Source organism: Candoia aspera, chromosome 18 (genome assembly GCF_035149785.1).
Source record: "Candoia aspera isolate rCanAsp1 chromosome 18, rCanAsp1.hap2, whole genome shotgun sequence".
Lineage (NCBI taxonomy): Eukaryota > Metazoa > Chordata > Lepidosauria > Squamata > Boidae > Candoia > Candoia aspera.
The window spans coordinates 1,764,021-1,789,503 of NC_086170.1; the positions used below are offsets into that span (position 1 = coordinate 1,764,021).

The 25,483-nt window shown below is 50.3% G+C and overlaps 1 protein-coding gene and 1 long non-coding RNA gene across 3 annotated transcripts; one reads left to right on the top strand and one right to left on the bottom strand.

The window, feature by feature from the left end:
• The first annotated feature begins 2,269 nt into the window (after positions 1-2,269).
• Positions 2,270-12,605, top strand: MTHFR (methylenetetrahydrofolate reductase). 2 transcript variants are annotated; one of them, XM_063317384.1, is made up of 12 exons: positions 2,270-2,465; positions 3,879-4,136; positions 4,539-4,777; positions 4,857-4,967; positions 6,108-6,301; positions 7,131-7,381; positions 7,838-7,972; positions 8,499-8,679; positions 8,820-9,002; positions 10,879-10,980; positions 11,157-11,276; positions 12,104-12,605. In XM_063317384.1, the coding sequence occupies exons 1-12, from the start codon at positions 2,434-2,436 to the stop codon at positions 12,320-12,322; spliced, it is 2,025 nt and encodes a 674-aa protein (XP_063173454.1). In that variant the 5' UTR covers positions 2,270-2,433; the 3' UTR covers positions 12,323-12,605. The 2 variants fall into 2 exon arrangements, with proteins under 2 accessions (XP_063173454.1, XP_063173455.1); XM_063317385.1 differs by lacking the exon at positions 2,270-2,465 and adding an exon at positions 2,876-2,983.
• Positions 12,606-14,152: 1,547 nt separating this feature from the next.
• LOC134506980 (uncharacterized) lies at positions 14,153-15,966 on the bottom strand. The gene is made up of 4 exons (XR_010068857.1): positions 15,627-15,966; positions 15,184-15,319; positions 14,566-14,676; positions 14,153-14,401 (listed from the first exon to the last, which is right to left on the bottom strand). It is a non-coding gene; the product is annotated as an uncharacterized LOC134506980 (long non-coding RNA).
• Between the last annotated feature and the right edge of the window lie 9,517 nt (positions 15,967-25,483).

The following is a 25,483-nucleotide window of genomic DNA, read 5'->3' on the forward strand; positions in this document are numbered from 1 at the left end:
TGATGGTGGCCTTTGTGGGAAATTAAACCATCATATTGAAAGCACTGATGAAGGAGGAATTTGACCAAGGTATTTTTTTCAAGAGAAACAGCCTACATCTCGTGCTACCCTGTAATGCAATGTCACCCTTCAATAGTTTTAATTCAACATTGGGAAACATGTTTGGCTGTTTTCAAGTTCAGCACCCGCACCATAACGGGCAATGTCTCTCTTCTGTGACTTGTTTAACCTTTCCAAATGCCCCATTCAAATATATTCATTTTCAATGTATGTATGGATTGCTACTGCAAAATAGGCAAAAGGTTTTGAGTCAGAGCCGTTGCAAACTTCAGTCCAGACTTGGATGTTGCAACAACTCAAGGCTTGTGTCACGTTAATGAGTGATAACTTCTTGTTATCTGGTTAATCAACGACTGAAGCTATTATTATGTTTTCGCAGGCTGATGATTCAAGAAAAGGTTGCCTTATCTAAACGTAGACCGTGTTGAAATACTTTTATTTTTAGCTCTCCTGCAATCGTTTTATAGGCAGGTCATGAATTAAAAACACTTGGGGGGGGGTTGCAAAAAGCGGCTTGCTCTGTGCTCCCCTGTCCTGCTTTGCCTGGGGCTTCTCAGCCACGCGGCAGATCTAAAGAATAACGCCAGCTCCAAAAGTAAGGCAGAATTCATTCATTTATTTATTAAATTTATACACCAGCCATCTCACTGTGAAAGCAACTCCGGACTCAGAATGGCTGATCAGGAAATAAATTATTTTTATTAGATTCTTGGCTAGTTGCTTATTGTGCGATTATGCAAAGGAGGGGGGGAAAAGACACCTCCTGTTGTTCCCTAGGCAGCCACGTGCCAACAATAACAACAATGAAAGAAAGACTTCTCCTGTTTAAAAGGAAGGGGAAAAGACACCCCCGCTGCCATCTTGGAAGTGGGCGCCAGGCCATCACACCCGGGGGGCGTGGCTTTGCCATTGCATGAGACGTGGGGATTTAAACAAGGCGGCCACGAGGGCTGGCGCGCATGTGCACGCAGTCTCTCGCTTCTGGGTGGAGCTGCCGCTGCCGGGAGCCCCGCAGGTGTGCGCGTGAGGGAGGAAGGGAGGGGTCGTGCCCGCCCGAAGGCAGGTGAGTGGAGGCGCGCGCACGTGGAGCAGTCCAACTGTCCGAGCGTGCCGGGGGGGGGGAAGAGAGCCCCTTTCTCCACGCGACTGGCAAGGGAAGGGTAGAAGAAACCATTTCGAAAAGGAGCCCGGGGGAGAAAGTGCTCCTTTCTCTGTTTTATCTGCTGCTGGAGGGGGGCAAGGACGGTCAAAAAACTTTTTCCAGCGGCAACAAAATACATGCGCTTTTTAAAAATAAAGTCGAATCTCCTTCCCCCCGCTGCGCATCCCCTCCCCGGGGGAATTTAATGTACACGGCACAATTAATTTTCCCATTCCGCCCGCGAATAAATCAAACCCAAATCAAAGCAGCTCTTTTGCTTAAGAGGAACGCGCAGTTTTTCCCCTTCCAAAGCTTTGCACCCCCCCCCCCAGCGCTCCCTTGGGATATTTTACAAGCCAAATAGAAATAAAACTGATTTTTCCTTTGCCAGCGACAGTTGCAAAGGAAAGACAGGCGTGCAAGTTCACCTCCCTTCCCTGCTCAGTTTCCGTAACCCAGGAAGGAAGGAAAAACCCTAATAAGAATTGCAAATATTATTTCCTTCTGCCCCACCCTAAAAGAAAATTCTCTTCCTGCTAGTATTTCCCTGCCATAAATATCTCCCCCCCCCATCTATAAATAGGCACCATATTTTGCCCCCTTATATGGATGGACGGAGAGATGGAGGGCAGGGAGCCAGATCTGGGGGTGACCTCCACCTTTCAGTCTCTGATACTCTCTTCTTTTCCTGCATTCTACGGTGCAGAATGCCGTCCTGACAGGTGGACTACAAATCCCATCACCCCTGAGCCCTGTGGGCCAGATTTATGGCACCTGTAGTCTGAACAGGAGAGAGCAGTGTGGTGTAGTGGTTAAAGGCACTGGACTAGTCTTCAAAAACCGCCTGGGTGACTGGGCCAGTCCTAAAACCATCCATGAGGTTACCAAGAATTAAGAGTGACCCCCAAGGACCATGACAAGTCTATTAGGGGGCAGATCCGGGATCAAACATTTCTTTTTCCCTGCAGTTTTGCCATTGGCTAAATTCTGATTGATAGCTCTCAGGCATGAAATATATTAATTCATTATTATTATCATTATCACTATTATCATTATTATTATTACAGTAAAGGGCAGAAAGGATCGTTCCACTCCGCAATGCCACTAAACAGACCTCTCTGTGGCTTCTTCCATCCCAGTTGAACCCCTGCTGTGGAAGAGGAATACAAGGAGATTTGGTCCCCCACCCAAACTTTTTGCCACTTTGATTTGGGGGAGCAAAAACTTTACAGATGGAGGTGGCTGAAAAAAAGTCTATTGCAATGTGAGTACCATGCCTTTAAAAAAAATCCATGTCTGGGGGGGCAGGGGGCGCTTCCTGTCGTTTCTTTGTCTGAGAAATAATCTTGCCCTGAAGGACAAGCTGAGCAAAGCCGCTTTTCTCTGCCTGGGGGCAGAGAGGGCAGGGGCTGGCTCTTTCTCAGAAGCCCTGCTCCCCATTGGTAGAGAAGCCGGGCGCTGATTGGCGAGGGTGCTTAGATAAGGGGGCGCCTGCAGGTTGGGTCCCTTGGGAGGAACTTACCTTGAGTCAGGCGCCAAGGAGGGACTTCTCCAGGCATTGCAGCTGGCATTCCTCGCGGGAGGTTGTGACCGCTGGCCAGGATCCATTTTGGACAGAGCCAGCCCCACGGGCTTGGCCGGCTGGGTCAGATCCACAGAGCAAATGCCTCTTTGGTGAGCCTGGCACGTGAACAAGCTGGAACACCTGAGTAAGTTTACTAAACTGGAGAGATCCTCCAGACTCCGGTGGAAGATTGCCCAGAAGGATACCACCGACACCAGGTGAATTAATAGTCCTTGCAGCCTGGGACTGCTTTCACTGCTTCACTCCCCATCTCCCCCTTTTGCTAATTCCCTCTCCTCCTTGCCTCTGATGGGACCCTGAAAGGTAGCCACGTCCCCCCTCCCCAACTGCAGCTGGTGATGCGCACAATTTGCAAGGTCCCACCTTCCTGGTCTTAGCTTAGCTTAGCCTACAGAGGAGAACGATCTCTATATTTTTCATGCTTTGATTAAGAATCAAAGCTAGTTAGCTGCTGAGCAATACCAGGGAAGAAGCCCAGATGAATCACAGCTGAAATTCCTTTCTTCCTTGTTAAATTTCATCCGCTCCGCCCTGCCTTCTCCATTTGGGATGCAACCCCCCCTTCCCTCTCTTCTGTGTTTTACTTTTGTTCTGTTGCTGACCGAGAAGGGGAATTGATCCCATCAGCCGAATTGATCCCATCAGCTGAATTGATCCCATCAGCCGTGTGTTTCCACAGCATGGACTTGGCTGCTGGTTATCAGCTGAGCAGCGAGCTGTTGCAGAATAGTTGTCTTGCCGTGTTTAGCTCCCCTTTTCTGCAACACAGGGCCACCCCACACCACCCTTCACCGGGGCATGGAGAAGTGGTGCCCGGTTTCCTGCCCAAATCACTTTTAAGATTTCCAGCCATTTTCACAGGGGAGAATTAAGAGCAATTCTTACCAGCCCTTGTGAACTTCTCCCTAGAAAAGCCTGTTCGGATGAAGGCTGGAGAGATGTTACTCGTGCTAAGAATAGTTAATAGCTAAATAATAATAATAATAATAATAATAATAAATAAGTAATAGCTAACAGCTAAGCAGAACTGCTGACTCACAAGTTGTAGCAGGCGACACCTGGTGGCTTCATGCCTTCTTCTCCTTGCTCCAGGGCCTTCACCATGGTCAACGAGTCTTACAATGGGCTTCCTCCCATGAGCAATGGCCTCGGCGGCCCCAGATCTGATGGCAGCAGCAGCAGCAGCGAGAACTCCCAGAACAGTTCCCGTTGCTCCACGCCCGTTGATACAGAGCGCCATGAACGCCTGCGCGAGAAAATGCGGCGGCGCCAGGAATCAGGAGACAAGTGGTTTTCCCTCGAGTTTTTCCCTCCCCGGACCGCCAGTGGGGCAGTCAACCTCATCTCCAGGTGAAGGAGCAGGTGGTGAAAGTCGAAGTCTGTTTCTTCTCCTCCCCCCCACCACTTGGTGGCCTCTGAAGCAGCCCATTCAGTATCAGGGGATTCATTGAATCCCCTCTGAGTTGACAGCCTGGTTCCAACTGGAGCAGGACCTTCCACCAGACCTTTGGGGTGTCTTTCACCCACACCTTCCCTCCATGCTGTTGCCAATGATGACACATGAATGCGGCATCCTGGTCCACGCCATGGACTAACCCAAGGGCCAGTGTCCCTCCGCATGCTGAACAACCACCCAACCCCAACTCTAGCCTGGGTGCCCCTCTAATTATTCCTTTTTCTCCCGAACTTCTACTGGGTTCCTTTCTGAGGTCATGCCAGCTGCAGATAGCCGGTTTCTTTTGGTCCCCGCAGGTTTGACCGCATGGGTGCAGGCGGCCCCCTTTTCATCGATGTCACTTGGCATCCGGCTGGTGATCCAGGCTCGGATAAGGAGACCTCGTCCATGATGATGGCCAGCACGGCACTTAACTACTGCGGGCTGGAGACCGTTCTCCACGTGACATGCTGTAACCAAAGCCGGGGGACCATCACAGCACACCTGCAGAAGGCCAAACGTCTGGGGCTCAAGAACATTATGGCCCTGCGAGGAGGTGGGGAACTGCTAGAAGAGGTGGGGAGGGGTGGCCTTGCTCTGGACAGTTTTCTTAAGAAAGGGGTCTTCTTCTGCAGATCCTGTTGGTGAAGAATGGGAAGAAGAGTTGGAAGGCTTCAACTATGCAGCAGACCTGGTGAAGCACATCCGTCACGAGTTTGACGATTACTTTGACATCTGTGTGGCAGGTAAGTATATGAGCTCACCACTTCATGGAAGGCTCTCGTGATCTTCCAGAGTGGTAACTCAAGAGGCCATAAATCTTTTTCTAGCCAGCGGTGGGTGCTGGTGGTGGTGCTCCTTCAGGTCAGTCCTGACTCCTAGCGACTGCCAGGCCCAGTCCTTGCAGTTTTCTGGGCAATATTTTCGGAACTGGTTGACCATTGCCTTCTTCCTAGGGCTGAGGGAGAAGACTGTTGGTATATTGTTTTCTGCTACAGAAATTAATGTTACCATGGTACTTGAGTACTTCCTTAAGTATCGGCAGGGTGAAGAGGTCGAACTTAATTGTCCTCAACTTGGGTGTTAAAAGCTGCATTGCCTGGGGGAGGAACCTTGCCTGGACTTGTTTCAGTTTCCTTCTTTCTACACAGCCTCTCTTCCCAGTACTCTCTGAGTACGTGTGAATGCACAGCTTGTAAAATATGTTTTTGTGCTTTCTGTAAATACATTTATTTTTATAGAAATGCCTGGTGTGTGATTTTTCTGATCTCTCGGGCCAAACGCCTTCCAGCAGTCTCTGACAAAGACTTGGCCCCAGATCACCCAGCTGGTTTTTCTATCTAAGGCAGAACTAATGCAGGCTTCTCCACTTCTCAAGTTTCACTTCCTCACATTGCTTGTCTGGGCATCGAAGGCAGGCGGAAGGGGAGAGACGCATATCCTCTATTACTTGCCCAACGACAGACGCTGCGTCTCCACCTCAGTCCTGTTTTTTCTGGCTCACACCCAGGACTAGACAGCATAGTCGCAAGATCTGCACGATTTCCAAGAGATTCATGAATTTCATGCACGCTTAGAAGTTTAATTCAGAAACCTCCCCTTCTCCTGGATTCTTTCTGTGTCCCAGATTTGCTGGGGGAAAGGAGGAGGGTTGGAGGTCAATCTTGGCCAGGGAAACTAACCCCCAACTGCAGGGCTCTGCTTCCAGCTGCAGAGTGCGAGGGAGCAAAAGTGAGGCTCAACAAGTGACAAACGAAATTCCGTAGAACGGGTTTGTCCTAAGAAATCTGTAACTGTCGACCTGGCTGTGAATTGGGCGGACGATGTCTTGATAAAAGCAGTAAGACCCAGCCTGAAGCCCACGGTTTCTCTTCCTCGTTCTGAAGGTTATCCAGAGGGCCACCCCGAGGCCAAGAGCTACGCAGACGACCTGAAGCACCTGAAGGAGAAAGTCTCGTCTGGGGCCGACTTCGTCATCACGCAGCTCTTTTTCCAGTCAGAGACCTTTGTCAAGTTTCTGAGGGACTGCCAGTCCATCGGCATCACCTGCCCCATTGTGCCAGGAATATTCCCCATACAGGTGAAGGTGCCCCACATACACCTGGAAGGGTTTCAGCAAACATAATTGGTGATTCCCAGAGAGGTCTGTGGCTCCCTGTAGCCTTCCCACATGTCGTTGACCGAAATGGCCATTGCAATTCACCGGCCTCCTGGGAACAAAACGGTGTCTCGAAAGTGGGTTCATCCGAGGGCCTCGCAGGCACGCGAGTAGCAGTGGGAGGACTGAAATGCCTGAACGAATAAGGCTCCTTGCTGTGATTATCACAAAACAAGTATAATACCCCAACCCATTCAAGCAAGCTCCAAATTAAACACCCAGGTCTCTAAGTCACCTGTGATTCCCGTTGATCGCTTCCTGGTCTCTGACTGGTTTCCTTGGCATCTGGTATGAAAGATAGGTTCTCAGCTCTGCCCGTTTTTAACTGGCAAGACAGCCTTCCCAAAGGGGGAACAAAATTAAATTTACATCCAGCATGGAAGCAAAAGGTGTGAATTAGCCCTCCTCCAGAAACTGGCCTTGGTGAAAGGCTGGGCTTGATCCCTTCCAATTCTGAATCCTTCAAAGCAAGTTTCTGTCCTTGCTCAGCAAAGTGTCATGGTTAAGGGCACCAGGCTAGAAACCAGAAGGCCATGAGTTCTAGTCCTGCCTTAGGCATGAAACCAGCTGGTGACTTGAGGCCAGTCACCCCCTTGCCACCCTAGGAAGACGACTTCCAAAAAATGCGGCCGGGCAAATTGCAGGGGTTTACTCTAAGGGGCATGCACGCACAGGCACGCACAGAGAGTTTGGCCAATAAGCGGCTGGACTTTTGATGAAGGCGCCACCACCTTGTCTTTTCGTCTTTCAGGGGTATCATTCTCTGCGCCAGCTTGTGAAACTCTCTAAATTAGTGGTGCCTCAGAAAATTAAAGATGTCATTGAGCCCATCAAGGACAACGATGCTGCCATCAGGAACTATGGCATAGAACTGGCGGTCAGCATGTGCCGAGAACTACTGGACAGCGGCCTGGTCCACGGCCTGCATTTCTACACCCTGAACCGGGAGGTGGCCACCATGGAGATCCTCAGACGTTTGGGCCTCTGGAAAGAAGATCCAAGGTGGGCCCGCTCAGAATACGGGTACCCAACATGGGATGGCTTCATACGTTGGGTTCAGCCTTGGCTCGGTGAACAAGCCACAGTGATCTGATTTACAACACACACTGGGCCATAAATCATGGTTAACAGCCTTGATGACTGGATTTGCACATTCCACCAAGCCAGACCCGCTTCAGGAGTTGGCTTTTGGCTTGAGAATAATTTTTGCGTAAGAATCTCGACCTCACTTCCCCTTTGGTGTGGGTTTGGAATCTGCTTGCTTTAAATGAACCACAGTTGACATCTTCTCCTGAGACTAGCTGGACTTACTCATTTCCAAATAAACTGTGGTTCGGAATGGCCCTTCCTTCTCCATAATGGTTAATGATGTCAGGGTGAGCTATCTTAAAAAGACCTTGGCATGTTTGATAAACATTTTGAACCGTTTTCATTTTTCCTTCCCCACTCCTGCACCAGGCGTCCCTTGCCGTGGGCAGTCAGTGCTCACCCCAAACGGCGAGTTGAAGACGTCCGGCCTATTTTCTGGGCTTCCCGGCCAAAGAGCTACATCTATCGGACGCAGGAGTGGGATGAGTTCCCCAATGGCCGATGGTGAGTGTGATGCTCTGGCGGTTAGGCCTGTTGGTGCAAAAAGGAATAGGTTGGACTGGAGAACCGTCATGCTAAAAACAAATGAACCTCAGGGTCCTTATGGAATTTAGAGGATTTGGAGGATTCTATTTTTATATGTATTATTATTATTATTATTTATTTATTACTCAAATTTAGCCACCGCCCATCTCCCCCAGAAGAGGGACTTTGGGCGGTTTACAATAAAATCCCACACAAAACATAAACATTAAAATCACATAAAACAATTACGATAAAATACAATAAATAAATTATGCAATTTTTATCAGATTAGACTCTACTTTTATACATATTATAAAACTTTAATATATGCTACGTTACCCAGCTTTCTACTAATTATGGACCTTAAGGCTGCTTCCCACGCTCTTAATTTAAATGTTAATTTAAATGCTGTCCAGTAAAAATCAAGCAAAGCAGTTGAGAAATCCCTATTTGAGTTCTTCTTTCTCTTCATCACTGACATGCAGATTCTCTCCCCAATCTTCAGGGGTAACTCTTCCTCCCCAGCCTTTGGGGAGCTGAAAGATTATTACCTTTTCTACTTGAAGAGCAAATCTCCTCGAGAGGAACTTCTGAAGATGTGGGGGGAAGAGCTGACCAGCGAAGGAAGCGTCTACGAAGTCTTCAGGTGCTATATCGCTGGGGAACCCAACAGAAACGGGCACAAGGTGAGGATTCGGGGGGAGCACGGACCTTGCCTGGTAAAAGCAAAAAGGAAGAGAAAGGTGGGTGTTACCACCAAGTCAAAGTTGGGTGCTCCGCTCTAGTCTTCCTTCTCCAGCCTTGATCCACTGCCTCCTTCCTCAAGGTGACGTGTCTGCCGTGGAATGACGACCCCTTGGCTGCTGAGACCAACCTCATGAAAGAGGAGCTGGTCAGGGTGAACAGGAGAGGCATCTTGACCATCAACTCCCAACCCAATATCAACGGAAAGCCATCTACGGACCCTGTCGTGGGATGGGGACCAGAGGGGGGTTACGTCTTCCAGAAGGTAACTCCCTTGATCAATTTTTTTTTTTTGGGTGCCTTTGAGTCGGTCTTGACTCCTGGGGACCGCCTGGACAAGTCCCTGTAGTTTTCTTGGCCAGGTTTCAGAAATGGTTTGCCCTTGCCTCCTTCCCAGGGCTGAGAGAGCAACTGGCCCAGGGTCACCCAGCTGGCTTTGTGCCCAAGGCGGGACTAGAACTCACGTTCTCCCGGTTTCTAGCCTGGAGCCTTAACCGCTAGACCAAACTGGCTCTCTAGCTTGGATCTAAATATACTTATTTTCCAAACTTGGCCACTTTTAAGATGTGTGGACTTCAACTCTCAGAATTCCCCAGCCCCCGACGCAGAGCGCAACTCAGGTTTAAAACCGATTTATCGCAATCTGTTTTTAACAAGTCAGCTTGCTTGGGGAGAGTGAAGTCTAGTTATCCCCATTTCACAGAAAGGCAAAGCGAGGCAGGAGTTCAGAGGACCATCTTCCTTTGGCTTGAGAGCCTGGTAGGATTAGGCTGATGTGCCCCTGTGGCTTGTTTGCAATCACAGAGAGCTTCTCAAAAATGCCCAGAGAAGCTGTTGTTCTTATGGCAGGCTCCGCTTCTAAAGAGCCAGGAGGATCAAACATTGTTAAAGTAGCAGGACTGGGCCAGAGCCAAGGATATCAAAGAGCACAGGCCCTTGCTGGAAAGGATGCCACCCAGCACAGCTCCTCATCTGGAAATGGACAGGGAATGGGAACAACAAAAAATTTAAAAAATGATTTTAAAAAATGATAAGCAATTCTGCAGGCCAGGAGGAGACCACGAAAAGGGCATTGCAATTCTTAAAAGTTATTAAAGCAAGCGGCAGAGAGATTAAGCAGCATTAGGGAGCCCTATGGGGTTTCTGGATAAAAACCCACAACGCTTAATTTTAAAGCCCTCAGTAGGAGCCTGTTTTTCCTGCCGGGAGCCCCACTGAATTACAGCCCACAGTGAACTCCACAACCCCCAAAGGATACAGCCAGGAAAATTCCCCAGATTAGCCCCGGTTTCCCAATCTTCTCCCCCTATTTAAATGGTTAACAAAAAGCAGTTACAGCCCCAAGTACAGCCAGCATGGACTTAAGTTTGTGAAAATCCACCCCTTCTTCCTGTAATCAAACAGCGCAGCACAAAGTAACACAAACCTCGTGTTCTTGCCGCCTGTCTTCTTACAAGCTAATGATTAAAACTTTCATGGCTTAAATCTCTTTTACACAGACACCCAGAAGCTGCATTCACACAACACCCTAACCCAGATGGGTAAAAAGCTTGCAGCTGCATGCATGTAACCCATGCTAGGTTGGTTTAGAGCTAACCTTGGTTAGGATTATTTCAGCTTATCAGTTGTGCAAACCCAGGCTGTTCAGTTACTGAGGGCTCAACGGACCGTGACCCCAGAAAACTGGTTCAATCAGGGAGCGGCTGGAGAGAGAAATTTTTCATTTGGGTTTCTTAAAAACAACGGCTGTTTGCAAGGACGGCACCTTTTCGCATTGCTGTTTGACAACTTTTATTTATCTATGCTTCGAAAGATAAAATCTGATTCCACTCTAACATCTTCTCTGTTTCTTTCGTTGCATGCTCTGGATGAGAAAGCTACGCAAATTTCTCCCCAATTCATTAGTGTTTCTTCGTATCAATTGAAATACCCATTGGATATGCAATCAACTCTACCCTGTTGATATCACACCAGGCCCACTAAATCCAGTGCCAGCCCATGCTTGGTGCCTGATGCTCAGTGCCCACAAAAACCCCTGCTGAGTCAAGGGCCGCGTCTCAGAAGCAAAGGGCCATCCTCACGAACCACACAATGGTTGCACAGAAATTGCTGCCGTATTCTCTCCTCTCACCCCCTCGCAGGCCTACCTGGAGTTCTTCACCTCCGCCGAGAACATCAAGGCCCTTCTGGCGGTTCTGAAAAAGTATGGGCAGCGGGTGAATTACCACATCGTCAACGTCAAGGTATTCTGGAATTTTTCGGGGCCCTGGAAGGATGCTGAGAAGCCAGCCTCTCCTGCAGATCAGAGAACAAAATCAGCTTAGCTCTTCCTGCCTAGAAACGGAGAGAAAAGAACAGCTGGGCGATTATACCGCCCTCCCTGGCTTCTTCGATCACCCTTTCCTCTTCCTTCTGGCAGGGAGAAAATGTCACCAACGCTCACGAGATGCAGCCAAATGCTGTGACGTGGGGGATCTTCCCAGGCAGAGAGATCATACAGCCCACAGTGGTGGACCCGGTTAGCTTCATGTACTGGAAGGTAAATCCACTCCTTTTTCCCACGTGCATATTTCCACTTGGCCTGTTCCTCACTGTCCAGCCTGCAATCCAGGGAGAAGAGACTAACTAGCTTTCCTTGGGAAGAAAAATAGGGCCAAGTCTAATTTTTCCCACACTCCCCAGGTTGCACTTAATGACATAATCTCTGGTTTTGGCCACTCAGAATAGCGCAAACTTCTGGGGACATTTGAAACCATTTCTTCCACATACTTTCTCACTCCCCTTCATCAAATCTTAGAAGGGTGTTTGTCTGTTTGTTTGTTTGTTTGTTTATACATCGAATTTATTCACTGCCCGTTTCACTCGGAGAGTGTCTCTGGGCGGTGGACGTAAAACAGGAAAAACATATTAGTTAAAATGCAGTAAATACGAAGACAGTAAATATAATAGCTGCCCAGACGTGAGATGGGCGGTAGAGAAATTTGACAGACAAAACCCTAAAACAATACAGTAAAAACAATCTTCATAATAAATATTTGTTGAGGCTCTGTTCTCCCTTATATGACAACCTCGAGGCAATTGCAAACTTGCTAGCGTTCTTACTACAGGATCACAACCCGCCCCATTCCAGATCTCTGAATCTAGAATAACTGGAGCCTGTTTTTGCAGAGGTAGCAGCGGATGAAAAATATTGATTTGGCTCGTCTTTCGGGAACCGTTCCCAGGCTGAACAGCTCCCGGTGTTGCAGGCAAAGCCTCTGCAGCTTTTCTCTCTCTTCTGCGACGCAAGTCGGCTGCGTTTGTGCACTGGCCGAGCGCTCGCCTGCTCTTAAAACTGTCTTTAACCCTGCTGTGTCCTGTTGGTAGGACGAGGCCTTCGCCTTGTGGATCGAACAGTGGGCCAAGCTGTACGAAGAGGAGTCGCCCTCCCGCATGATCGTCCAGTACATTCACGACAACTACTACCTGGTCAACTTGGTTGACAACGACTTTCCCCTTGACAGTTGCCTGTGGCAGGTTTTGGAGGACACCTACGAGCAGCTGAACGGCCCAGAAGAGGAACAGAGAAGCCCCTCCCGCTTTTGAGACCGGACTTCGAAACCTTTTCCCTTCGTCAAGACTTGCTGCAGCTAAGGACCCCGACAGAACCCTCCTTCTGATCTTTCTACTTTTTTTCCCCTTCTTTTTTTAACGAGCGGTGCTCTAAAGAGCATCTGCTTCACACAAGGCCCTGCTTCCCGGACCGATGCTCACAACGGCCAGCTTGACTGAGAACTGCAACCCACCCACCACTTTTTAGCTCACCGAGTCCCCAACACCCCCTATTTATTTTAATTTTGTAAGAGGCAGACTCGCGTTTCGCTTTCTCTGTGAAAGGGGACCAGCCCGTTCGACTCTTGTGAAGGAATGAAAAACGAAATAAAACGACTCACCAGTAACGTCCCCAGGCGTCGTGTCAGGAGGAGGAGCAGGGTGGGGTCTCCAATGCAGGCAAACGCCTTTAGCCCAGCAAATCCTTGCCCCCCACTTCCACATCGCAGGGACAGCACCCCGTCCAGCTGCCTGTCACCCCTTTGCATTTGCAAATGGCCAGGATTCAAATCCCCTGCCTAGAAAACGGGGACTTTCGCGTTTTGTTCTCGACCCTTGCAAGGTTTACGCCAAACCTGCAGGGCGGTACAAGCGATAGCAAGGCAATGATGGGAGGTGTAATCCCACAATATTGAGAATCCCAGATTCTCCGGTCTGTTCTCAGCTGAATGCAGCTCCTGGCCCCCTGCGTTTCTAACCTGGCTGCTCAGCTAAGGGACCTCAGCTCAGGGATGCAAATGGTTGCGCAAAGCTGGGAATCTCTGTTCTCCCTCCACTCAGGAATAAGTTGGGAGGTTTCAAAACGAAGAGGTTATACCTAAACGGTATCTGAGAAGCCAGGAAATTGGCCTAAGCGGGTGGGAATGCCTGCTTGCTGCAACCCACAACAGCCGCGATTGCAAAACCAGGTGGTTTCAAGATGCAACAGAACAGCGCACTTCCCAGCCTGTTTTCAGGCCAGATAGGTTCAAAAACAGGCTGCAAGAGACGACCCACTGCGGAATGGCATGCAGCCAAGTTCACCACATAATCCCAAAGAATGTCACCAACCCCTTGGTCATCGTCCCTGGAATTATATTTGGCTTCTAGCATTGCACCCACGTTCCCTCCTTGCCCTCAAATTACTATCAATTTGTACGTTTGTACTCCCGTGTGTTTTCTTAGTACCTTCACCATTCTCCTTCGACTGACCCCTTGCCCAACAGAGTACAATATAAAGCTTTATTTTATAAGGGCCTCTCTCGCCTCCTTTTTGGTAAATAAAAGCTGAGGTTCTCAGCCTGTTTTTGGTCTCCCCCATCTGCCTCTGGGGACAACCGTCACCTCCATGGAGCCCATGAGGCACAGGAGGTTTTTCTCAGGGGTGGAAAATCAAAAGGTGCTGGTCCCTGTCTGTCCGTCTACCCTCAGTGGTCCAGGAGGAAATGGCCGATGTGAGCTTAATCCTAGATGAGTGTTTACCGGGGGGGGCTGAAGAAGACAGAACAGTCCCTTGTGAGGGAAGGGGGGATTTTGGGGGCGGTGTGGAGACAGTTACCCCCAGCAGATTTATTCATCGCTGCTTAATCAGCAAATCAAAGAAAATCTGCAGAGGAGAAAGAGAGGATTGTCTACTCCGCCAAGCATTAAATGAAGATCTGATCAGCTTTAGCATGGATGAGTAGAAAAGGATTCCAGCTGCGGGGCAGGGGGATGTTCAGTACAGCCTGATTATCTGGAGGAGAATCTGCTCCGTGCAAAGGGATTGGCCGATCATGCGAGGAAAGGCTTACACTGCAGCAAAGAAGAGACCATCAGTGGGCTTGCATTTTAATGGCCATCTGAAAACAAACAAGCCACGTGGGCATGGCGCAATTCCTCGTCTGCCTCCCCGCTTCCAAAATGTGGCCACCGGATATAAACTGCTGGCAGTGTTTGGGGTGCAAAGTCCAGTTTTTTCGACAGGCTGCCTCCCGTGCACCCTCTTCCTGCGTCTGCCTGCCTGCAGCTGGTTACGAGAAGAGGGATCCGGCCAAGCGTTTACTCAGCCTGGGCACGAGAGGCTGCCGCCAGCCGGCGCCACTTTCCAAAAGCCTGCAAAGAGATGGTCCGGGCGGGTTGGTGGGATAGCTGCGGCTGCCCCCAATCCTTTCCGTGGGGAGCCTGGGCACAGCCCAACCGCTGAGCAAAGGAAAAGATGGGGAAGGGGAGTGCTAATTTCCCCCCCCCACACACACACACCTAAGCATCCTCCTTACCGTGCTGAGCAATCGTTCCTCTTCAGCTTCGCGGAAATGCTGGGCCACCTGAAGCCGTAGGCAGCGCTGCCTCCATATTCTCCAGCCCCACTGCGCCCATCTCTGCCATCTCTGGGGGAGAAGGGTGGCACAGATAAGGAGCCCCCAAGCCTGGTCAAGAGCTCCCTCAAAGGGAAACAGTGCCAGGGCTGGGGACTTCCACAGCCCTCGCGCTTCCCAAGACCCAGACATGGGGAAGGAAGGGCAGAACGCTTATTCCCATTCTACAGGTGCCGAGTTTGAGACAGAAGCAGGCTTGGCTGTGCTAGGGCCTATTTAAACCCCAATCGGTGGCATTCCCATAGTCCCTTCTGCCACGAACCCTGCTTTACTGAGAGAACAAAGCCAAAATCGGTCCCAGGAGGACTAACCACAACGCAAGATCCCACTCAGAAACTTCTGCCATCGAGTGCAGGTGCCCGTCTGTTCTGATCAAACGATGTGCTCTTAACCTCCTCCTCCCCCCACCATGCTGCAGACAAGGTCCCCCCCTTCTTACTGAAGTTCATATGGACTAGAAACTTCATGGCGCTTTAACCAACGGGTCCAGATCCCTGCAGACAGATGCAAGTCGCTCACCAAGGCTCGCACCACCAGCTCGGTTCTGCAGGCGTCTTTCCAAAGCAGCCAGGCCTTCACCAGCTGCCGTGCGTCCCGGGCCTCCTGGAACCGGTGCAGCCGGACTTTGTGTCTCCACAGCCTCCCGAACTTGCGCCTGGAAGCGGGGCCAAGAGGCAGAGGGGTTAGGCATGCAGGGAGGCACCGGAGTTTGCAGACATGGGGAAAGGGGGCTTCCTTCCTTCCGCCAGGCAGGCAATGCAGCTCAGGGGGACTGTGGGCCATATCCGAGCCACCACTTGTCACCCACAGGCGGGGGCACCTGGGTATTGTTTTCAAACAGCACCCCAGCTAAGCAGCACAACCTGGAACTGAAGGCGCCTCGGGTGGAAGGTTAGGGAGAGCCGATCGCTGCTGAATCCAGCCGTCTTTCACGATGGAAATTCCCAAACGGAGGGACTTACGCTGCCTGCCAGTTGAGCCAAAGAGGAGGGTCCTGGACCAGGAATCGGTTGGCAACGCGGATGGGATTTCCACGGTCAGAGTTGCGTCTCGGACAGTGAGAGCCAGGAGGGGGAAGGAGGCTGGGCTCTTCCACAGTCGCCAAGGAAGACAGGCTGATGAGGCTGGGCTCTACCGGTTGGATTTCCTGCACCCAGCAAAGAAAGGACGCATCCTTAATCCAGAAGGCAGCCTGGCCAAGCCGCTACTGAAAAGTGTGTGTCTGCCTGGAAAATAACTAAGCAGCAACCAACAGAGTTCCTTTTTCTGTTTACACAATTTGGGGCTGAGGACAGATCGTTGGTAGCCAACGTGGCTCCCTCTGCACGCTGTTAGCGGACCTGGGGGGACATCGTGGTTGGGCTCTTGTACATCCCTGCTGATGAGGCCTCCTTGCCTTTTCCTGTGAGCTGCTTGTGCTGGGCAAGCCAGAGGAGAAGGGAGACTCTTGAGAATCCAGCGATGCAAGGAGAGAGCCCTCAGCGAGGCCAAGAGGATTCAGATGGGGGCTCCTCCGCCACCACCGTTCCAGAGCCTCCCGCAGCTGGCGCAGGGCCAAGCCTTGATAGAAAGCACTGCAGAGAAAAAGAGACGGCGAGCATCCATGAGGACTAGAAACTTGCCTTTTAGGAAAGAGAGAGAGTGGAGGAACTGGCATTGGGAAGCCCAAAAGCCGGCCACTTACCCAGCCTGCTGGGCTTCCCAACATCTCGCCTTCCAGGTCCGAAATGCTTCCTGCAATGCCCTCAGGTGGAAAAGATACTCCAAAGTGTCTTCTCCGCTCTTCCGGGGCCACCTTGCTCGGTCTGGGCCCCTTTGGGCCCCTGGAGCATTTGGAGATGAACAGCTTGGCTTTGCTTCTTCGACAGGTCACCCCAGGAAAGGGAGAACGGGGGAAACTCCATCAGAGGGAGCACCAAGGCGTTGCTGTTATTATTATTATTTTAAGTTGTTGTTGTTATTTTACTCACTGCAGGAGCTCTGCTGCTTCAGCGTCAGCAGCTCGGCCACCGCCCGCTTGGCCTTTTCTCTGGCTTGCACCATTAGGGACCACTGCTGGAAACACACCCTCAAGGATCGGACCTGCAGGCGGTTCAGGACCACCTTGCTTTGCCACCTCCGCTGGGCCAATCCCTTCCATGCCCTCAGGCACCTTGGAAAGACCAAGCCCAGAGGAAGGAATCAATGGAAAGAAAGGACCGCTCCGTGGATCGGGACCCCTATTTTGGGGATGCACCTTCATCTGGGCAGGGGAAAGGGGGCAGCAGCTGGAAAGCATCTCCTACTAAGCCTTAGTTTGTTAAACCATCATTTTTGCACCACTCCCACCCTGCCAGGTTCTCCATCCTATTACGCCATCCTGGGCTTTTGTTAGCCTTAGCCTGGGACATCAGGTGCCAATCCAGCCAAGAGCTCATGCAAACCAACCCCAGTTAAAAGCCCGCCACTGCTCAGCAGCAGAGGGGAACCCCGTTCCAATGCCAGTCAAGGGAAAGGAGGACCGGAGAGCTGTCTGATCTTAATGCCCCCCTCATTTACGACCTTGCAGCGCCAACAGGGAGCAAGTTTTGATGAACCGCTCCTCATCCTGGTCATTATCGCTGCATTTAGAATTACGATGACAGCAGCTCACCGCCCGATCCGCCCGCTCTGGATCCGGGATGCCAGCAGCCAGATCCGTTGGTTCTCCCTGCCGTGGGAACGCCACCTCTTGAAGGCATCCCCCAATTTCTTCTTTCCCAGCAGGACGCGAGCTGCTTGGAGGGGACCCCCATCGTTCGCCAGTGTCTCTTTCTGAAGGTCCCACGGCCCGCAAGCCGCTGCAGGAAAGAGGGAAGATTTGCCGGTTTCTGCTGCTCACTGCTGCAGAAAGATGTCGCACATCCCAATGTCTCCCCAAGCGTGGGCCTCCGCAGGGCTCGGACTACTACCCCCATCACCCTCAGACAGCCCAGGGTGCAATCTAGCAAAAGGGAGGGCCAGCCGCTGTCCAACTCTGCAAGAAGGTTGTGATTTTAATGTACCTCCCTGAGAAAACAGGCTTAGAGGAAGAGTAAGCCTCTATGTCAGTGTTTCTCAGCCTTGGCCCCTTGAAGATGTATGGACTTCAACTCCCAGAATTCCCCAGCCAGCAGCTGCTGGCTGGGGAATTCTGGGAGTTGAAGTCCACACATCTTCAAGGGGCCAAGGCTGAGAAACACTGCTCTAAGTGAGTTGAACAAAGACAAATATCGATTGACCCACCACCCCAAATTCCCCTGGATCTTACAGAGGCCCAGTTTCTGGGAGAGCACCTCCATCAGGAGCAAGCAACCCATCATTGTTTTACCAGCCAGCCGCCACAAATCCTGCATTTCTTCCTCCTCCTCCTCCTCGCTCAGCATTCCTCCTTCCTCCCCACCACGCAGCTGCATCCACAGAAGACGCTCTGTCCTGCAAACCAACCATCAGCTGATCAGATGCAAGAAGTAGGCAGGTTCTGCAAATCCAAGGGACAGCAAGCAAGACAGAGGTGCCTGCTCCGGATCAGAAAAGGGATTCCAGTACGGAATTCACTGGCGGGTCCTGGAAGAGGGCCGACAATCACGACTGAGCCTCCTTCGCAGGGGGTTACATCAGTTCAGAGTGGCAGGCTTCTTAAATCGGTTTAACTTTTTGAAATACGTGCCCATGTGTGTGTCAACTGTGCATTTAGGCACAAACACAGGCTTGCTTCCAAGGATGTGCTAGTCAACATGTCCTCAGTTGGTCATCCCTGTAACCTCTTGCAAAGCAGCCTGTCTGGATCGGAACTCTTGGTTTTTGGCTTAGCCGGTCACGCAAATTACAACATGCCAACAAATCATGGTTAAAACCACAGCTTAACCCAGCAGCTTAAGCCAGGCACAGATAAATCCTGCTTAAGTTCTGTAAAGGTAAAGGTAAAGGTTTCCCTCGACGTAAAGTCCAGTCGTGTCCGACTCTAGGGGGCGGTGCTCATCTCCGTTTCTAAGCCGTTAGAGCCGGCGTTGTCCGTAGACACTTCCGGGTCATGTGGCCAGCATGACGACACGGAACGCCGTTACCTTCCCGCCGAAGCGGTACCTATTGATCTACTCACATTTGCATGTTTTCGAACTGCTAGGTGAGCAGGAGCTGGGACGAGCAACGGGAGCTCACCCCGCCGCGCGGTTTCGAACCGCCGACCTTCCGATCGGCAAGCTCAGCAGCGCAGCGGTTTAACCCGCAGCGCCACCGCGTCCTGTACCTGCCCCTATTTTTTATAGTCGACAGCCATGCAAAGATGGAGAATCTTATCCTCAGTGGACCAAAATCTTTGCCCAAATCATTGCTTAGGAAGCTCCTGTTCTGTTTCGTCGAGGGAGAAAATGATCCTTGTTTGCTGAAAAGAGAAAGTCATTTGCACTTCAGCTTTGCACACCTGGAGACCTGGAGACACTCAGGAGGCAGTTGGCACAAGGCAGGCCATTTTTCCTTGCGCTTTCTTCCCGGAAGGCCGCCTTTTCCACAGCTCAGGGCTCCAGGCTCTTCCAGACCAGGCCTCTCACGCTGCTTCGCTGCAGTGTCCTGCCACTAACAAAACACCGGGTTTTACTGACAAGGGCAAATCCACCTCTCCCAGTTAGAGCTGAAATGCCGCCACGCCCACTGGAACATTTCCTAAATCTGAAGGCAGATCCTTGCAAGGGAGTATTAAAAGCATTTTCCTCCAAAGCAGCTTCGGGGCAAAAAATCCCAAAGAGGTGCCCTTTCCTTTCCTTGGTTTCCCTTTAACTGGGATTTCAAGAAATTGAACCCAAGATCGCAGCTTGCAAAACCCCTGTTCTGTTCCTGGGCAGAGGCCACCCCAGGCACCCTGCCCGCCCACCCTGTTAGGCCTCTGTCTCTTACCTTCCGGAAGCTGCCAGCAAGCACCGCCAAGGCGTGGTGGTTTTGGGCAGCTTCTCTTTGGATGCTCCTAAGTCGCACTGCCCACTGCAAGGCACCCACGCCCTTGTGCAAGAGATGGCGCACGCGTAAGGCTTGGGCGGCGTCCCTCTTCCCAACGACGTGGCCGTGCCAGGCCACGAAACATTTTTCCAGCAGGGGGTGGCTCCTATGGGACACACGTTTCCAAAAGAAAAAAGAAAAAGCAAGCGAAACCTTAGTGCATTCCTCTAACACAGTTTTGCGGTTGGTCCTGGCCTCTTCCCGCAAAGTGCTGCCTCCCAGTCCATCAAACCGGCCTCTTACCCATTGCTCCTCCCCACCGATGCATCATCGTCTTCCAAGATCTGCAAAGAAAAAGACAATCAGCACGCTTTCTTGAACCAGCCTGCCCTTTCTGTTCGAAGGAGGAAGGCACAGCTTCAGCCGGTCCAGATCCGAACATTGTGCATCTACGGGGTTGTGCAGAATCAACTAAAAAAAAAACTACTGTACGCCGTTTGCTTGTAGAACTCACCGCCACAAGATGGGCGCCGTGGCGGCTGGCCGAGTGAAATGCAACGAGAAACATAAAATGAAAATAATGCAGGGGAGTGTGGGGAAGAATGAGGGGTTTTCTTCTCATTGGGAGCAAGTTTCCTTCTTTAGGGAAATAATTAAAGAACCGTGCGTCATGGAATTGCAATGTCGGGGGAGACCTTCCAAGTCACTGCTTCATCTCTCTGTGGAGCGCTGGATGCAAACGAAGCGTCTCCCACAGACGGCCACCCAAGGCTGCTTAAACATCCCAGCCTACCTCGTTCGTAAGAGCTGTCCCATCGTCTCTCTCTTCACGGGATGGAGCCTCAGCCCCATCTTTGGTCCTTCCTGCAGAAGGGGCTTTTCTCTGATTCCTTCGATCAGCGAAACTCACATTCTCCCTTCTCCTGGTCAGGTCTGGATCTGGTTCCTCAGTGCTGTCGGCAGGCTGGAAACATTTTCTGGGACCCTTCCAGATGGCTTCCCCAAAGGGGCTGACCTTCTGATTGGCTGTAAAGGGACTGGCCTCATCAACAGAGGATGCGATGATGGGGGCTTCACCAGCTTCTCCATGATTATCCCCAGCTTCGTGAATGGCAGGGTCGCCAACACCCTTGCCAAATGGGTGAAGTATTGGGACCTCTGGACCTCCAGAAGGACGGGCAGTCGGTGGCTGTTCCTCTTGGGTGTCATCCACGAACAGCCCTTTGTTCAAAGAAGACTCTGCACACAACCTCTTGAGGGAGCTCTCCAGACCCTTGAAGGAGGAGACATCCAGTGGAAGGTCCTTGAGATACAACTCAGAGCCACAGAAGGCTCCAGAGGGAAGTTCTTCTGGGTCAAGTGTCCTCGGATAGCCCTGGGCCTTTAATCGACCCCACGCAGCCTTTTCATTGGTAGCCGGTTGTCTTCCTGAGCTGCTCCTGAGACAGCAAATGGAAGAACGGGAATAACCTCCCTGACATGCCAACAAGGTGGAACCAGGTGTGGTTCGCCATTTATTTCTCATTTGTCCAGAGGAGCTGCCTTCCGCCAAAGCCTCCAGGACCTTCTGCACAGCCCAGGTTGAGATCTGTGGCTCATGTGATGGTTGAGGAACTCGGGGAGATGTCTGGGATTCATGAGGGACAGAAGCACCGGCCTCCATTGAGGTGGCTGCCTTCTTAAGACCCTGGAGGGACCTGCACGGATCAGCAGAGCTTTGAGAAGACCGTACGATAGTCTGAAGTCCCTCAGGAGAAGAATGACCATCAACCAAAGTAGAAGACTTCAGATTGTCTAAAGTAAGAGCCAGTCCTAGAGATGACGAGTCACTGATTCTGCTGAAGGGGCACAAGGGAGGGGGACAACTGTTGGGTGGGGTATCCAGAGATGCAACCACTGAAAATTGAGTGGGTGAGGAGGACCCTCTACTGGCCTTGAGGTCCTCAGAGCTTCTTTTTGACACGGAGAAAAGCCCACACTGTCGTTTCAGCAAATACCGATCTCTTTTTTCCATTCTGGATGTAGCCCTGGGAACATCATGGCGTCTCTCTGGGAGCTCAGTTAGCGGGGTCCTTTTCAACCCAACTTGGAGCGTCCCACTTCCCCATCTTCTCCTCTGCAGGTTGGACCCAAGGTTGCTTTGCTGCTGGGGCAAAGTCTCTTTTGCGATGCCCCAGGAAGAGCTGGAAGGGCAAAGCAGGTTGGTTTGGAACAGGCCATGACTCTCTCTTATTCCAGATGCGGCTCGTAAACGACTTTGAACGTTTTCTCTGGTCAGATTCGACCCACGGATGGTGGAGCTGGTCTGCGGCCAGAGCACCCTGCTGGGGCTTCCCGAGGCTCGGAAGAGATTAATGCTGACATTTTTCTGGATGTGTCCTTGCTCTGGAGAGGAGAAGGAAAACAGCGACCCATCACAGTTCCGAAGGGGCGAGCCAAGGTCCATCGATCCTCCGTCTTCTTCCTTTGGAGGGTCTATCTTAACGCAACCCCTGCGAAAGGACTCTTTTTCCCAAGAGTTAAGACTCTCTACGAACACTACGTGACATACCAAAGGCAAGCCGTAACATCCAAATTATTGCGGCACATGAGATATAATCAGATGCAATTACCTTTAGAAGAAAGGCAGTACCAGAGGGGGGATGCAGAGAAGTTATCTACAAGCGTAATGGGATTGCAGAAAGTAGAAAGAACTTTTCTCATAAACTACTACTAGTAGTATTATTAATCGTAATATTATTTGGGGGGAGATGGGCGGTGGTATATAATAAATTTGATTATTATTATTATTATTATTATTCCCACCTTTTTTACATATAACTCAAGGCAGAACAATTTAACGCTCTGACATGGGGATGGGTGGGGAATTCTGGGAGTTGAAGTCCGCCTATCTTCGAGTGGCCGAGGCTGAGAAACACTGATCTGGAGGCAGCTGCTTGGCCGCATCTGGGCTCAGCAGGCAAGTCACATTAGCCACATAGAGCTAAGCAATCACACAGGTTAGAAGGGAACCTAGAGATCATCTATCCAACCCCTCTCTCGGGTGCCAGACCCACACTGCAGGATGGGATTCCAGGATGAAAACTCCAGCGGGTGTGAAGAGAGCCTCAATACGGCACGGAGCTTTAATTTAACCCAGCACCGCATTTCCGACAAAGAGAAGCAGAGCTTCCATGTTCAGGGGTAGTCTACCTGAAACCCCCACACGCTGCGCATCAGCAAGAAAGGAAAGCTGCTTCTAGGGTCACATATAATTATATCCCAAACCCTCACCGCAAATCCTCAAGGGGCTGCAGCTTACCCCTTGGGGTCACGCAGCAACTTAAAGCCGGGGGGATGTTCTCTTTCCTCGCAGCTGTTTGGATCCTTTCGGGAAATTCCATCTCTGGGGAGAAGCGTTGCCTGAAACACAGGAAGGCCAGCCTCGCAGCCGCCTTTGGCTGCAATGAAGTTTTGGCGAGGTGCTTCCCTCTCTGCAAACGGGGTACAACCAGGGAGGCAAACAGCATTAACATTCCAGGCACCTCCTCGCCAGCCATGAGGACTAGAAACTTGGGCGTATGGTTTTTTTTTCATAAATAAATAAATTTCACACATAAATAAACGCATAAATGGCATCCGCTGTCTCAGCATTTTCTACAGGCATTAGCCTCTCTCAACCTGCTGCCCTCCAGATATTTCGCACTACAGCATCCACAATCCCTTCCCACTAGCCATACTACTGAAACCCACTTTTTTTAAGGTACAGGGCTGCCTCTTCCTTGTTTATTTTTTTTAAAGTATACACTGTGAGTCACAATATTTAGGACTGTATATGCTAACACTGATACAGGCTCCAGAAGTTTTGTTTTCTTTTGCAAACCTGCCTGTTTTCCCAAACAAAAGACTGCAAACCCTTTTAAGTCAACAGTGGAGGCACTGGAAAAAATACTTCGTGTCCTTTATATAATTCCATCCTGCTTCATTTAAGTCAGTTTTTTCCCCAGTTGGCTTTATGTTTATTTATTGATAATTTGGGAAAGAAAGAAAGAAAGAAAGAAAGAAAGAAAAAGAAAGAAAGAAAGAAAGAAAGAAAGAAAGAAAGAAAGAAAGAAAGAAAGAAAGAAAGAAAGAAAATACTGCAGATTTATTTGGGGAATGGGAAGCGCTAGGCACAAGGCAGCTAAACATGACAGCCTCCTTCTCAGGAAGTTTGCAAAGGGCGTCGGGGGGGACACCTTACCTGCGCGGCAGCCTCGCTTAGAAAACAGATGTGCACCTGCTGGAAAAGCGAGGCGGGGGGAAACGGGCTGGGGGGCCGCTAGGAAGACCCCCCCCCCGCTTTCCGTTGCAGCTTCTCTCCCACACCTTACTCCCCGCGCCGGCTTTTAAACGGACGGAAATGCAACGGGGGGACTCAGGGGGGCTTCGCACGGCCGCCGCGCCTAATGCTCCGTGAAGGGACCCGGCAGGGAGCCCGCGACGGCCGGCAGCGCCGAGAGCGTTTAGCCTCGGATGCGAGCATTTCTTGAAGAGGAAGACCCGGGAGGGGAAATACGTGTGAAGGAAGTCTTCGTTCCCCCACTTAGGGAAAAAAAAAAATCCATGAAATGGAATCTGGCGAACCTAAAGGAATGTTTCAGTTTTGTACCCCAATCACTTCCCAGTTTATTTCAATTTATTTCAATTTATATAGCCGCCCGTCTCACCTACGGGACTCTGGGTGGCTCACAAATTAAAGCAACAAAACCAAACTCATATAAATTTACTTATTTCTATTTATTTCAATTTATATAGCCGCCCATCTCACACAGTGACTGGACGGCTCACAGATCCAGACAACAGAAGCAAACTCATGTGAATAAAATTAAAAACAATTAAAACCATTAAAAGTTTGATCAGAATCCACTAGTACAGTCTCGTACATCACTGACATCAGGGGCAGTGCAGACAAGGGACATCAGCCTCCTTGTCCATCATTCACCATTTTTTCAAGCACTGGGGGAGATTCTTGCACTGAAGCTTTCCCCTCCCAAGCCAAGGACTTCAAGAGTTCACAATTCCCATTCAGCCCCATGATGGAGACATCAGGGCAGAAAAAAACTGGCCTATGTTTCTCCAGGCCAGCAAATCTGGTTTGTTCTAAAAACTAGTGTTTCAATTGATAAAATAAATCCCCCAAACTTGCTAGGACAAAAAGCAAAACAGAAACAAGGCCTCTAAAAGATATCCAAAGCACGAGAAGAAAACTAGGATGCAGAATCACACCATCCAACCCCAACCCTTGCATTTTTCCTAAACGGGCAATTTACTGCTTTTTAGTCACCTAAAACACAGCAAAACATTTCTATTTTTAAAAAATCGACATTCAATCAAACCAGGCTGCCTTTTCCGCTCACTCTATATCCTTTTTCTGTTCTTATGTGGTTCAACGCTGTATTATAATTTGCCACAATCTTCCCTTCCAATGTGTTCAGCTACAGCACCCATCATTCCCATCCTCACTGGGAATGCTGGGAGCTGTAATCCGAGCTGCCCCCAAACTCCAGAAACAAACCAAGTCAGAGAAAATTATAATCAAAAGAAAACATTAGTAGGGGAAATTTTAAAAGGGTTTTAGGCTGCACGTGGGGGTAAATCATCAGCAAAAACAGGACTTTAAAAAAAAACAGGACTCAGAGGCCTCTCTCCTCCAAATTCACCATTTTTTAGTCGATGCAGTCCCAGGCCTTATTGAGAGTGGCTGATGGGAGCTGGAGTACATCTGTCTTTGATGGGCCAAAGACCCCCTCCCCAATTTAGCCTTCTCCTCTTTTTCTTCCTCCCCCAGAGTGCTTCTTGGCAGGCCCAAGGAAATCTGAAAACTCAGTCCCAATAAAAAACAATTCTAAGCAATTGAGACCTTTGAGAA